The sequence below is a fragment of the Rhinolophus ferrumequinum genome, chromosome 10 (genome assembly GCF_004115265.2).
Source record: "Rhinolophus ferrumequinum isolate MPI-CBG mRhiFer1 chromosome 10, mRhiFer1_v1.p, whole genome shotgun sequence".
NCBI classification, from domain to species: Eukaryota; Metazoa; Chordata; class Mammalia; order Chiroptera; family Rhinolophidae; genus Rhinolophus; species Rhinolophus ferrumequinum.
The window spans coordinates 13683217-13698806 of record NC_046293.1 but is presented as its reverse complement, the minus strand read 5'-3'; the positions used below and the strand labels follow the sequence as shown (position 1 = coordinate 13698806).

General features: G+C 38.5%; 1 protein-coding gene across 5 annotated transcripts in view; it reads left to right on the top strand.

The window, feature by feature from the left end:
- The window catches only part of TMEM263 (transmembrane protein 263), a 16100-nt gene extending 510 nt beyond the window's left edge, over positions 1–15590 (top strand). The window contains exons 1-4 of one of the 5 annotated variants that reach the window (XM_033117472.1): positions 317–391; positions 5534–5594; positions 9541–9607; positions 11764–15590. In XM_033117472.1, the coding sequence (XP_032973363.1) occupies positions 9547–9607; positions 11764–12050 (348 nt within the window). In that variant the 5' untranslated portion in view covers positions 317–391; positions 5534–5594; positions 9541–9546 and the 3' untranslated portion in view covers positions 12051–15590. Of the gene's footprint in view, positions 1–16; positions 392–5533; positions 5595–8520; positions 8568–9540; positions 9608–11763 lie in introns of those variants that run through there. The other 4 variants (XM_033117473.1, XM_033117477.1, XM_033117475.1 and 1 more) reach the window with 4 other exon arrangements.

Sequence of the window (15590 nt, the reverse complement as noted above, 5' to 3'; positions counted from 1 at the left end):
GGCGAAGGGGCGGGAGCAGGCCTCGGGGGCGTCGCGCGTGCGCACGTCGGCGGGCGGCAGGCGGGGGGCTCCTGGGAGAGCGGGGCAGTTCGAGAAACGGGTGGGCGCGGGAGAGGCGCAGGGTGCGCGTGCGCGTCTGAGCCTGAGCAGCGGGAGGAGGCGGGAGCTGAGGAGGCGACAGAGGGGGCGGGTCGCGTCCGGCGCCACGTCCGCAGCCAGAGGCCGCCGCCTCCGTCAACGGAGTCTCCTGGCTCCACAGCTTGAGGAGGCGCCTCCGGAGTCCGCAACCGCCCGGGGCTGTGCCAGCCACTCAGGCTGCCTCAGCCCTTCTCGGTGCTACCCGCTCCCTCCGCCCGGCGTCGGCCCCAGGCGGCGGCCCCCGACCCCGGCGGTAAGTGGGACTGCGAGGGTGGGGGATGCCGTCCTGGCTTCCTGCCGTCTTCTCTGTCGCCTTCTTCCGTTAGCTGTCGTGCATCTCACCGCCTCGGTCTCCGGGGCCTGGAAACCCGAGTGGGGCCTATTGGGGGCGCTGAGCGGGAAAGGGGGAGGGGCTGGACGATGCTGGGGGTGGATGGAGGTTCGCTGGCGGGGTGATTTCTCTTTACCTGTCCCTGACTCCTCCACGGTGATTTGAAATTGGGACTCCCCTTGGAAGCCTCCGCCTGACTTCTTAGCTCCTTGGGTGTCAAGCTGGGGAAATGAGGGAGTCGGCAGCCTGGGAGAGGAGAGGGATGCAGCAGAGCGGCTGTGTGCTGGGCTCCCAGCCCCACTAACTCCTGACCTGTTGATAAACCACTCTCGTCGGTTCAGGCACACAAGCCTTGGTCCCCAGTGGACATTCCCAGTGCTCCCCCCAGGTAGGAAAGCTCTACCCCCACGCCTAACCTAAACCTGAAAGTGTGGGGATGGAGAGAGGCGTTGGCGGCGCCAGAGGGTAACTGGGGACCGCTGGAGCACCCATTGGTGCCATCACGGACTCCCTAGTCTAAATTAAAACCGCGCCTGCCAAGCACACGCAGCTTCAAGACTGGACTTCAAGTTCACACTTGCAATCAATCCCCTCTTCTAAATAAATCGCCTCTTCTGTGTAAAAAGACAGAGATTTTGGAACCCTACAGGATTGGGGGTGTGCTGGGTGTATAACGTGGAGCGGAGGGAGGAGGTGCTGAGCTCAGCCCTAGCCACGGCTCCTCCGGGGTCATTTTCTGCCTCTCCTGCCACGTCACTCCCTCTGCTCAAGGAAAAAAAAAAAAAAAGACTGGCTAGTGCCTAAAGGGATCAGCGGGGGGAGAAGGGCCTCGGGAAAGGTTTACAAACACCTAGAGAGACAGGAAGACTCTTCTTATACCCTGTGAACACGGCGCTAATTCCAAGTGAAATATTTACTGTGATTATTTGTTGTATGCTATTGTTTAACCTTTAAAACTTCCACGGGTGTGGATGCTCTACAGGCTCCCCAGGAGTATGGTAGTATACACGTCAACAGGTATATGCGTGTGTGTCCATACCTATTTTTTAAAGAGGGAAATAATCTTTAATAAACCCATATGCATCCTGTTTTGATTTTTTTCCACTTTCATTTCTTTAGTCTGTTATAACAGATGCACCAGAAACCATGTTCAGTAAAAATTTGTCCACATGTAGGAAACATGGTTAGAAAAGTTTAAAGTAGTTCTTGTATATTTTTTTTCCCAAGTCCAGGAAAATCTTTACCTTTCTTTGTTTCAGTCATTGAGTATTTGTGGTCTTGTGACTTCCTGAAGATATCTCACTGGATTATATATATAAACACCTTCAGAGTAGGGCCTTTACATGCTTGTTCAGGCTGAAACCTTGGTGCGTAATACAGTGTCCGACACATAGTAGGGACACAAATGTCTGTTGAGCTAATGTAATAATTTAGTGAAGATGACTGGTGTACTGGTTATCCGGTTTGATAGTATACCGTAATTCTGCTTAATGTTTCATTTAAGGGCAACACTTAAAAATTGCCATTTTGATATTGTCAGTTGTTACTTGTCACTATGTGGTCACTTACAAGTTTTACTGCAGATTTTTTTTTTCTTTCCTGTCAGATTCAGTGCATTTCTTGTAGTCTGTTTGCTGTTGGTTTAATGGGCAAGGGCCATTTTTAAAAGCAGCCTGTTCAGGATAGTTGGTTAACTAGAGAAGCCTAAAAACAGTAAGCTCGTGTGTATGTGCGTGTGTGTGTGTGTGTGTGTGTGTGTGTACTGTGTTTCCTCGAAAATAAGACCTAGCTGGACAATCAGCTTTAATGCGTCTTTTGGAGCAAAAATTAATCTTATAGTAAAATAAGACCTGGTCTTATATAATAAGATCGGGTATAACAACATAACAAGATCCGGTATTATATTAATTTTTGCTCCAAAAGACGCATTAGAGCTGATAGTCTGGCTAGGTCTTATTTTCAGGGAAACACTGTGTGTGTGTGTGTGTGTGTGTGTGTGTGTGTGTGTGTGTAGCTTGTTGGTATATGTGTGTTAAAGCTTTGTATAAATATATTTTTGAAATTCCTTGTAGTTATTTGGCAAAGAACTCACCCTCATGTGGGAACAAGGATGTGACAAAGTTCCTATATATAGAATATGTAGAAGAATTTAGCTAATTCATTTAGTCTTTTTCTTATATGGAAATTAGCACTTACTGGTTAATAACAGGTTTTTGAAGCAGCTTTGAATGTAAAATGTTGTGCACTGTATTTTATACAACTTGTTAGTGCTGTTTAACTTCCTTTGGTACACAGAAGGGTGTTCAGCCATAGGCAAATTTACATACCATTTTCAGACTTTGTTTTCATTATTAATGAAAACTTTATATATATGTAAAGTGATACCAGATATCCACAAACAACATTGATTCATCTGTTTTCCTTTAAAAAAAAAAAAGCTTCCTAAGAAGCATTTGTTTACTTTTCTGTTATCAGAAGAAATTACTTTCTAGGGAGTAGTGTTATTAGTGATCCTTGCTCACTGTATTTGCCAGCTACTGTATCTGATACTATGGTGCTGGACGAGAATTCTTTCTCCCCGGCCTAACATGCTTACAGCTACTGCTGGTGAACTGCAGTCTGCAGCCAAGTCGTCTTTTACATTTCACAGTTTCTTTTAAAAAGCACACACTTACAGTCAGTTTTAGTTGGTATAGTTTGTTCATGTCAGGACCAAATGGTAACACTGCTTATGTCCATAGAATAAGTTAAATTATTTGTTCTGATTTAAAGGCTGTCTCCTGTCTTTACCATCCTTAGGAAAGGACGCTTTTTAATATAAACTTGTCCATTCTGAGTTCCTAGAGAGCACACGTTTCTTTGGTGTTTCAATGAGATGAAGTTGGTAAGTGCAGGGAAAGTGTCTGCACACTGGACGCTGCACTCTGGTGTACAGCAGTCCTTGTCTAACCACACTGCAGTCTCCGTGCCTGCCAGGATGCCTGCACAGAGTAGCGACCCAAGTGGATGGTGGCGTAATGACTCAGTTTAAGGCAGATAGTTTGCATAGAATTTAGTAGTTTTGTTTAAGGAGAATACATTTAAAAAGTCGTTTTTGACACTTTTACTGTCAGTTAGTTGTCTCCACGTGTATACTTGTAAATTTTACTAGCAGATTATCTTAGTGACACAGTGATAATGCCCATAAAGAGGTAATATCACTAAAAGTTTGACACATATACATGTGGAGAGGTTGGGAATGGTTTATGTGAAGAAAAAGTACAGATGGCATTACAGATAACTAAGGATTTTAGCAAAAATACCTTTATAAGGTAACTTATCAAATTGGGAGTTCAGAAAAACATACATATATATTTCAGATACCATAGCTTTTACATAATTTTTATTACCTAAGAGTTCTAGAGGAATTTTATTACTGCATACTTGCTGTTAATACCAGTGATGTACAAGAAACTCAAACATAAAAAAATATCCAAGTCTTACATACCAAATAATGTCTGTGGCCCCTTAGGACTTGCAGAGCCCTGTAATAGCAAGTTCCTCTGTCTAGGTAGCCAGGCTTCTGGCCTGCAGAGCTCCAGATTTTGTTTTATTGTTTATTGATAATCCTGTTGGTAACTGTTGCTAACGATACTAAATTTAACTATTAATGTTTCTGTATAATAGTGCATTTCAAACTCTTCTACCACAAGTACTCCTAACTTAAGAGCACAGTAGACTCACGGGGGAGGCGGGAATGTGGCTGGGCTGGGAAGAGGGCTGGTGAATTTGGGAGTGTACACTGAAGCAGCTCCAGGCAAGAAGGAAATTTCTTGCATGTCTAGTAATCTTAAACAATTCTCAAGCCCTTTAAACTTTTTAATTAGTGTATATTTAAAAACTAAATAGTATTTTAAATTACTGTGTAGTAAAATACATGCATCATGTATCTCCTGTGTCCTTGAAGCCCCTGACATAGCAGTGCCTGTTCTTAAAGAAGTACATTTGAAAGGCACAATTCCAGCTTAAAGAATTTTTATAACCAAAAATCTGGACCACATACCCGTATTGGTATGCATCTTTTCTTGTGATGCTTCAAGTTAATGTGTACACAAGCGATATTTTTATCCCACTTACTCCACAAATGTTGTATCCCACAAATATGTGTCAGTTTACAGCAAAAACATGTACAAACAAAAAAGTAAGAATGTAAGTAAGATATTCCAATTGCAGACGAGGGAAAATTGCAGTACGAATGGAGGTCTTGAGAAGGTGTGGAGTTTGGGGGTGATGGGGACTAGGACACAACTATGCAGGCACAGGAATGTACCTAGTGGAGAAGTAGTCACTTTAGCTGTAAGCTTCCTAGAAGCCAAAGGGGAAAGGGAGTCATCACATCTTTGTAGCTTTTAAACAGGAAAGCACATAGATCTCAAAGAGAAGGGAACATGCTAAATATTTGGGGGGAAACAAAAGGTTTTCTGAATACCTCTAAAGAAATTTCTTCTGTAGACCTCCATGTCAAAGCTGTCAAGTGATGCAGTGGGTAATTCCTTACCATGTAGGAATAGCCGGCATAAGGCTGTCCGTGTGGGTTTCCTTCCCAGGGACCTAACCGGGAATAAAACTCAATGATGTCATTTTCCTCAAGTCAGCATTTTGTGATTCAGGTACATTGTTCTTTGGATGTTTTGAGGATGAAAACCTAGAATAACTAGGTAGATGAACTGTATAATCTTTAAAAATATCCTTTATGTATATCACTGATTCCCAAGAATTAAAAATACGTAGTTTTCTTTAATTACAAAAGCAATACCTGTTTATCATAGAAAATTAAACTATAGATGTTAAATATGTATTTCTATGTATAGAAATTATATACTTGCATATGTACCGGTTAATGTAATTTTTCCCTACCCCCTAGTGGCAATCTTTATCATTACTTGGGTATACTTCCTTATAGTATTTTTGTGTGCATTTTTTAAAAAGTTTGATATGCCTTTTATATTCTCTAACATTAGCATTTCCCCATAGTATTTGATCTTTATAAATTATTTTAATGTCTGCATTGTGTGTATCTTTCGGAAACTTAAAATTCATCTCTTGACTTCCATGAGGCTGTACTCATTTGACTCTTCATTTTCAGGTATATTGTGTGTTTTTGTTGGCTTCTCTTTCACACACCTCTTAAATATGAGCAGTCCAGTTATCAGTCTACTTCTCTCTCATCACTCTTTTCCTTGATCACATCACATCCCCCCCATATCTTCAGCTACCACTTCAAACTACTCTCAGGACCTCAACTCTATCTCAGACTTCATGCTGAGTTTCGGGCCCCTTAAGTCCAGTTGCCTGCTAAACATCTCCTGTGGGTGCCCGAAAGGCATCTCCAGTACAGCTCTTCAAAAACAAGTCGGCCCATTGTACCTGTTGTCAACAATAATGTGTTGTACACTTGGTTGGGTAGTTAAGTGTTCTTACCACAATAAAAGGCCTTCATCTTCTTTCAGAAGTAAATGGTTTCTCCTCTCCTATCACGTGTTCATCGTCTCTGTCTACTAAGTTGCTCATACCAGAAATTTTACATCCTATATTCTCCTTTTATCTCACATTAATACCGAAGTTACGTCCTACTTCATACAAAAACAAACAAAAAAACATCAAGTATTTGAGCATCCGTCATACATCAGTCATTGATTATGGCTCTGGGACTGAGCAGTGAACAAAACCAAACCTTGTTCTCATGGAGCTTACATTCTAATTGAGTGAGACATAAACAGATACATATATCAAGTGACAGAACGAAGAAAAGAGAGCAGGGTTAGGTGAAAACGATAGAGGAGTAAGAGGGTGCTTATCTATTCTAAGGTGATCAGGGAAGACCTCTGATAAGGGGACTTTTGCACAAGGCCCTGAAGGAAGTAAGGAAGCAAAGCCATGTACATATTTTGGGTACGAGCCTTTTAGGAGAAGGTGAGCAAGGAAGCTCCCGTGTTGCTAGGCTGGAATGAACAAGAAGCAAGTGGTAGGAAATGATATCAGAGTGTTAGATGTCAGGCCTCAAAGGCGAAGGGATGGATTCTGAAATTTATTCTGAGAAAAACAGGAAGCACTGGGAGGGTTGTAAGCAAAGTATGACATGGTTAAACGGTCGAGCCTTCCAACGGTGGAAGCTCAGAGGCCAGTTAAGGGATTCTGTAGTCCAAGTAAGAGATTATTATGTAGGTCTGGTGGATAGTGCTAGCAGTAGAGGTGATGAGTAGTCATATTCTGGATTCATTTAGGCAACAATAACCGATGATTAGATGGGAATGTAAAAAAGGAGAAAATAGGGTGACTCCCAGGATTTTGGCCCAAACATTTATTTAAACAGGAAAAACTGGCAAGAGTTCAGACTTATTCCATCTCACTGGACTACTGAAGTAGACACTTACTGTATTTAATCTCTGTCCTTCCATCTGTCCTTGTTTCAGTTACCTCCTTAAAGCACAGGTCTGACAGTGTTACTGCTCATGGCTTCTCACCGCCTGCTCACAGAAGGATAATGTCAGCTCATTTTAGATTAATCTGAATGTCTTTTATGCTATTGTAGTATAAAGCAGCTCTAATTTTTTACATGGAAGTCTTTTTCTTTTTTAAATTATAACATGTGGAAAAAATATTACTTTTTAAGGAATTCTGTATTAGGAGGAAAAGACTCTTGGTGGGGATTTGTGGGATACATACAGAAAGGCAGTTTTGAAATATATACAATTGCTACCACATCTGTTTTTCAAACTCCAGCTAAAATATGTAAGGTGTATATGTGTATATAATTTCCCCATATTTCTTACAGGGCATGGTCACATCTGTCGGTGAGTGATCAGCCCGGCGCTCCCCTGGACTTGTATGTGGATGGCATACAGACGGTGGGACTACAGTGATGAGCAGACCACACAGTGTCTCTCTCCTAGGGATTAAGAGTCTAGTGGAGAAGAAAGTAGCTCCAGAATAGTTAGTTATTCCTTAGGAAGTGAGACACATATTCTGCCAGGAATTTCGGCATGTTTTGTTTTGAATCTGTTAAGTAGTATTCTCATCTTAGAATTAGGGCTAGAATATCTTTAATTTCTATTTTATATTTCCTAAACAGCAAGGATCTGATGAAGTTATTTGTCCTCAACCACACAGCTTATGGTGAAGTTGGGATTCAAACTTAAGACTGTCTGATCCCAGAACCTTAAACACTATGCTGTGTAATTCTTCATGATCTTACCATGATGATAAAGAAATATAAATATGAATGGAAATAAATTTAACATTCTGGTTTAAGGGAGCTTTAAAATTAAGGCAAGTCAGTCAAGAACTCCTCCCAGTAATGCAGCAGCTGATTTTTTTTTTTTTGGTCAGAGATTACATATCATTACTTACTTTTTAAATCTTAAGTGTGTATGGGATGACGTGCTAAATTCACAAGCCAGACCAGCATAAGATGAGGTGCTCTTGATAAGTGGCCTGAGTCAGGGCACTTGACATGTGCTCCTGGAATCTGTGGGGTGCAGTGAATTCCCATCTTACACAGGATTTAGGTTTCAAAGGCATTGCAGGTTGAATTGCATGCAGGTAAAATTACCTTTGAAAAATCCCACTTCTCACAACCACTACCTGTACCACCCTCATTCACGACCAATGTTTTCTGCCTCAATTCCTGAAATATATTAGGAAGTATGGATGAATTTTTATCTGATCATCTGGTGACCTGATCATCTGGTGCTTTAAAAGCAGTAGGAAAGGGAAACTGCCCTTGACCTTCCTTTGATCACTTAAAATTAACCACTTTGTTCTAAAACATGCTGCAATATGTATGAACATTGAAAACATGCTAAGTCTCTGGACGTAATTACTTTTTTGTTGTTATGGTGAGAACATTTTATCTTTTAGCACTGAATTCCAAGTATATAATACATTATTGTTAGCTATAGTCACCATGCTGTACATGCTGTACATTAGATCCCCAGAACTTACTCATCACTGGAAGTTTGCACCCTTTGACCAACATCTCCCCATTTACCCCACCCCCCACCCCTCAGCTCCTGGCATCCACCGATCTACTGGGTTTCAGCCTTTTTAGATCCCACATGTAAGTGAAGACGTACAGTATTTGCCTTTCTTTGACTTATTTCATTTAGCACAATGCCCTTAAGGTTCATCCATGCTGTCATAAATGGCAGGATTTCACAATATCCTTTTAATCTTTGTTGTATATGCACAGATACAATCATTTAGGCTCCATGGTTTTATGACTAGGAAATAGTTCACTGCTAGGACCACATCCCGCGTTTTCTGGCCAAGCAAGAAAACTTTTAGACCAGTCTTGACTTGGTTTAATTTTTACTTAGTCAAGTGAATATACAAGCAAATATTTTAAAATAGTAAAGGAAATTGTGAAAAGAAAGTTTAACTACATTTTCTTCATCCCAACATAGTTTTTATTTCTTAGGTTCCCTTACTAGTACTTAGAGGTAATCATAGTCTATAAATATTTTTTCATAGATTTTGAATTCTTTTGCTGCCTATTTATAAGAGCTCTAAAAACACCTGTAAAATGTAATCAAAATCCATCTCTTAGTGATTTGGATTGGTGTCATCTTTATAGGAGAAGGATGTCATATTTTTTAGAAATTTTTCACATAGAACACATTTTTTAGTCATACCTAGCATAGGTTTTCTTTAAGTCTGTTGTGAAATAAATTATAGTTAAGTTATTCAGTATTCTATAGGAGGAAGCACTTAAAATTTGTCTCCTAACCCCTACCTTCCAACTTTCTTTCAATTAGTCATCTTCAGTTTACATTGAAACAGCAGTAACAACGTAGGAAAGCTTGTATTATGCCTGTAATTCTTTGATTGGTATTTGAGATAAGATTTATAATCCACTAGTGTAATTAAAAGTACTCCTTAAGCACCATGAAGAAAGAAAGAAACAAGATGAAGTAGTCTTGTGAAGGGTATCTTAAAATGTTGTTTATCTGAATAAAGTCTTAATTGAGCATGTGGTAAGAGGTAGTCTCACATTTTGAGATTAAAATGAAATGTGTGTGTGTGTTTTTTAGGAGATCATGAATCAGGCAGATAAAAATCAAGAAATCCCATCTTACCTTAGTGATGAACCACCAGAAGGTAAGTGTACATCTGTAACACTAAGAATGGAAAAAATGTCCTAGTGAATTAAAGTTATGATTGTTTTTATTAAATTTAACATACCTGTTGACCTCGTCAGTAAATATGTTCCAAAAATAACTGAAGATAAATCTTTTTAGCCTTTAAAAAGAAAACACAGATATTGGTGAATGGGAATATAATGTAACTGTTTTATTACATATGATCTATTTTTCTGTTACTTATTATTTTACAACCATTTCACACACGAAAGAATGTCCTTTCATTTATAGAGTGGAGGTGGTGTGCAGAGGAAGGATGTTTAGTTTTGATGTTGTGCATACAAAAACTCAGGAGGCACTTGAGATTTGTTAACTCCTGTTATTTCATTACATTATAATCGGTAGCTCTCTCTTATATTATACATGCTATTAGGGTTAGCTTAATTCAAATTCTCTTTGTTTGAAAACTGTGATATTATGAATCATTTCATTCTTACCTTTACTTCAGAAATCTTGGAAACACTAACCACAGCCAAATGTTCTGACTATATACAGAAAATGCCTATAAGCATTTTTTTGTTTACGGTTTTGGTATAGATTATTGTAACAATTCAAGTAGTGATCTCCTTGGACAACAGCATGTTTGCACAGGACAATCATTAGGTAAGAAAGAATCAAATTGAAGAATAAGGGATGAAGTGGCCGACAAACCAGAATGGAGTAGCAGAGACTAGGACGTCTCTGGGAAGAGGCCAGGGCTGAACTTCTAAGCCTGGGTATTGTATTTTCTTCCCAGTTCTATTACCACTGGCCAGGAGTTCCTTTCTACGTTTCTTATGTTGGTAGGCAAAAACAAAATTGCTAGGAAAATAAACAGAATGAAAAGTTCATACTTAAGCCTAAAAAAGGATGGAGGTAACTAAGCTGATTAGTTTTAGTTTAGTTTGGTGGAGAAATAGCCTAGAAAATTATTAGCTCATCTGTTTTCCTTTATTTTTTAGGACTAGAATCCTAGAGTTTTGAAAAGTTAGGGTTCAGTGAGAAAATTAATAAGGTCTTTGTGAAAAAGTCATCAGGAACGGGATAGATAAAGGCTGGCCAGGAGCATGATTGTCAAGGAAGAGAATGAGCCTCAGGAATGGCTGTGTGGCAACCTGCTAAACAGTAGTAGTCTGCAGAGTAGATAGTTTATATGGTGGTAATTAAGAACACACTGTAATTGAAGACTAGCAGCATTAAGATTTATCTGATTTGACTAAGAAAATTGTCTTCATTAAATGCAGATGCACCAAATTTGGCATAGCATGGCATAATCCTACATGAGGTATTCAGCATGAAGCAGTTACATGTTCTATCCTCAAATCAGGATTTTCCACCTTAGTGTTAGTGACCTTGATTACAAAAGAATTACCAATTATGGAATCCTTTCCATCATAATATGATTAATGCAGAGCCCCTCCCCCCTTATCTGCAAGGAATACATTCAAAGACCCCCAGTGGATGCCTGAAACCTTGGCTAGTACTGCACCCTCTATATACTGTGTTTTTTCCTATACATGTATACCTATGACAAAGTTTAATTTATCAGTTAGGCACAGTAAGAGATTAACAAGAATAACTGCTAATTAAATAGAATTATAACAATATACTGTAATAGAAATTATGTGACTGTGGTCTCAAAATATCTTCCTGTCTTGTACGTGCAGTGTGGGAACGCTGGCCATTGGATGATTCACCTCTGAGGTGGGAGGGAGGGCGACGCCACAAGATTTCATTGTGCTACTCAGAATGGCATGCAATTTAAAACTAATGAATTGTTTATTTCTGGAATTTTCCATATAGTATTTTCAGACCATAGTTGACTGTGGGTAACTGAAACTGCTTAAATGAAACTGCAGATAAGGGGGACTACCCTACCATCAGATGCTTATTATGTCTTGTCTTTTATTTCAGCTATTTAATAATATATATTAACTGTGCTTATATTACTCAAATAATTTCAATAAAAAATTGTTTTTTATAAATTTAGCCATTGCCAAATATGGAAATTTGTATTTATGTGGTTAACCTTATCTGAACTACCTCCTGATGGTTAGGAAGTCTTAGGTTATTTAATGATTTGTACTGTTCTTATAAAGACATATATTTAACAGTCTCATGGTATTTTCTCATTAGGTTCAGTAAAAGATCACCCACAGCAGCAACCAGGCATGTTGTCCCGTGTGACGGGGGGTATCTTCAGTGTTACAAAGGGAGCTGTCGGTGCCACCATTGGTGGTGTGGCTTGGATTGGTGGAAAGAGTCTGGAGGTGACCAAAACAGCTGTTACAACTGTGCCTTCCATGGGAATCGGGCTGGTGAAAGGAGGCGTGTCTGCTGTGGCTGGAGGTGTTACAGCTGTTGGGTCTGCTGTTGTAAACAAAGTGCCCTTGACAGGAAAGAAGAAAGACAAATCTGACTAAAACATGGAGATACACTTGCTCTCCACAGCATTATGATGCCAGTGGCATTGATTGCTAAATTATGGACTACAACGAAGTCAACTGTTTTGGACGTTTATCTTCTAAACTGCTGTGTTGAAAGTATTGATGACTGGCTTTCGTCTAAAAAGAAGAAGAGACCAATACTAGCACAGTGTATGAAGGTTTCTCATACTTAAATTCCAGCTTTTATCTGGTGAAATGTTACACTTATTCAGTTGTAACTGAAGATATGATGTATCTGAATATGTACTATAAGTCTTTTAGTTTAACTAAAAATGTGAACATTGAATTTAGTGATGATCTTTATAGTTCCATATGTATGTGCCAGGTGACTCATCTGCCCCTTAAGAAGGGAACCTTGAACTACATAAACTAACTTTGATGTGCCTAATAGTTTCAGATGTCTTAGTTTTTTTTTTTAATAACCATAGTTTATTAGGCCAGAGGCATTCTTTTCTTCTTTAAGCTGGTAAAAGTAGCAGGACTTAGAGAAGTTTAAGAGAAAAGATAAGTGGTTTTATGATACTGAGTGTTAACCATCTTGTGTTAGATATACATTATATTTAATCATCGATGCCTTACAAAAGAAAACATTTAATACCCTAAATATGTGCAGTTCTTAGAATTATACATGGATTGTCGTAAAAGTTGTTTGTGAAATTAGTTTTCCCTCTTAAGAATCTCAGGAGTTACGGGGTAAAGGCATTTCTTGCTCTCAGCAGATAAGAGTGTTTGTTAGCTGTCAGTAGTTGTAACCAAATTGTCCGCTTCAACCTGGGCTCACGCTCCCTTCACCAGTACACTTCACACTGCCCAAGGAATGTTTCTTTGCTGGTCAGAAGCTATGTTGGAAGAGTTTCAGATTAAGGCAGAACAAATAAAGTTCTTAAGAATAACCTAGAACATCCAAGATACAAAAAGAATTCTTCACAACTGCTTTATCTCTAGGATGGTTAAATTATTAAATTAAATTATTAGTACCCCCTTTTAAAAACATAGGAAAAGCAACCACAAATATGTGGGAGCTGACTTTTAAATTGAATACAATGGACTCCATTAGTTAGTTTCGAATGTAAAACATACATGTAAGTGCTTTTAATGGTTTACAGGCTTTTAAAATATGTTATCTTACCATTCTTTAAAGCAGCTGTAGACTTTGTACCATCTTCCAAGTCAACTTTAGGCAGGGAATTGAAGTGTTTGATTACGGATGATAAGTGTGTCATGTCTTAACGTATCTCATTATGTCTCATTCATTCTCAAAGAATATGACTTAGCTGGAATTCATCTTTTTGGATTTTGTTTCATGTTCAGTTTCATAAAAAATTTTAAAAGTGGCATATATATATATTTGGCATTCCTCTTAACTAAAGGTTATTATCCAAACCTGAAAAAAATCTTAGTTTTCTTTATAGTTAAGTCTGGAAATCTGCCTCCATTCTGCAGTTTTTTTGTTTTGTTTTATTTTCCTTACAAGGTGAGGGAGGAAAGGTGTGAAGCTTTGGAGAAAATAAGTCAAATAGCATCACTGAGAACTTAAAACCGATCACTCTGGCACTCAAGGCTTACATGTTTGTAAACGACTGAGTTTTTCATTAATGTGGATTAACCAATGGATAAGAACATAACTTTTAAAAGCTTTCATAAATACCAAATCAACAGAGGTTCTTGAACCTTTCTACAGTATACAAAACTGAAGTCGTTGAGTTCAAATCATCAGAAATTATGTGGCCATTTATTTCATGCTGTCTGATTTAAGGTATACTTGTTGGTATATCTGGTCAAATGTCATAATCAGCAAAGGGTTTTTTTAAAAACTCCAAAATTAATAGATAAACACAAGTAATGATCTAAATAATGGTATTAGATTAAATGGAACTCATTTCCTGCTATTTGAAAGAAATTGCTTCATTGTTAGTTTATATTTCTAATTTATCTTCTATAGTCATAGGCTCAGCTGTGCTTTGTACCTGGATTTCTAAATATAGTTTAGTTTACTGTATGCTTGCATATTTATTTTCAACTTTGTTGTCTTTAATGTTGCTTGAAGAAAATGGTTGTAATTAATTTCTGCTACAGAACAGCCTACTGGTAACTGGTATATTTTATCTTACCAAGTTTGTTTTAAATTATAAAGTACACTTTGTTCAGGAGAGGCTTTTGCAGTGATAGCAGAGAACTATACAAATGAACAGTTACAGAGGTTCTTGAACTAAACTTGCCATGTGATGTGTATAGCAGTACACTTGAGTCTTTTCCAGTTTATTTTTGTAGATTAGCAATTTGACCTGTTAAACAGTACTAGTTCACTTCAAGAAACTAAGGCTGTTGTATCCTCCTGGAGGCATCTGTTATTAAGCTTATCTTTTGAGTGGGTATTGGCACATTTTATGTGACCCACCTGAATGACTGATACAATAATGTTGACATTATGAATCCTGCACTTAGTGAAATATCAGATGAAATAACTAATGACTGAATTTTTTTTGTATTAAAATGGGAAAATAATACATGAATCTGTTAATGAAAGCACTACAATCTGCAAAGATGAAATGTTTCATAAAGATCTATGGAAATAAAGGAAATTTTAAAACAGGGTAGTCTTAAAATTTTTAGTTACACAGCAGTTCAGAAAGTACTGTAGCCAGTTTTTAAATTTTTTGATGTTAATGCACAAACAGAACATTTCTGAATATGTATTTTAATGCCAACACAATAATGAAATACAAATACACTTTAAACAGCTCTAGTAAAGGTTAGAAATGTAGATTTCTAGGTTTTACCCAACATTGCTGAATCTCTGCAGTGTGGGGCCCAAGACTAAAGGTAGAAAACGTCTGCAGGTGAATTCTATGCACTCCACAATTGGGGTGACGTTATAAAAGTATGGAGACTGATGGAGAAGTTATGAAGTAGGGAGCACTTCCATCGGTCCTAAGCAGCTGTGAAAACAATGTGCACCCTCTTAGTGGGCAGAAATGACTCAGGGATGGGAGCCAGTTGGAGGAAGGCAGAAAATTGGTATTTACTGGGCATCTACTTACCCACCATGTGCTGTTTATACATTATCTGATGTAATCAGTATGAGGAAAGTTATCTCTTTACAAATACGGAACAGGTTAACTTTCAATGTTAGTTGGGTTTCCCATATATCTTCTGAATTAGTGTTAAGTCACAACTTCTCCAGCTATGTCCAGAAACAGAAGTGGGGCTACCCAGTAACTAGTCCTTCATTCTGCTGTTGACATTCAGTGCTGCCTAATGCTTGACTTACCAGGCTGTCTAATTTGAGCTCACTGGAGTCTTCGGGTGAAACTTGGGCAGCTAGTTACATTTTGCCACAGTAATGAATTTGGTGTAATTATACACAAATTATTTAAAGGAAATAATTGTTATTAGAGCTTTATTCCCACAGGAAATAAAATCTGAGTTGTATTTTATGTAAGAATATCTCTCCCCCGCTATGTTGATTTTGAATATTTTAAATTTTATTCATAGAAAAATGTGAATAAGAATGCA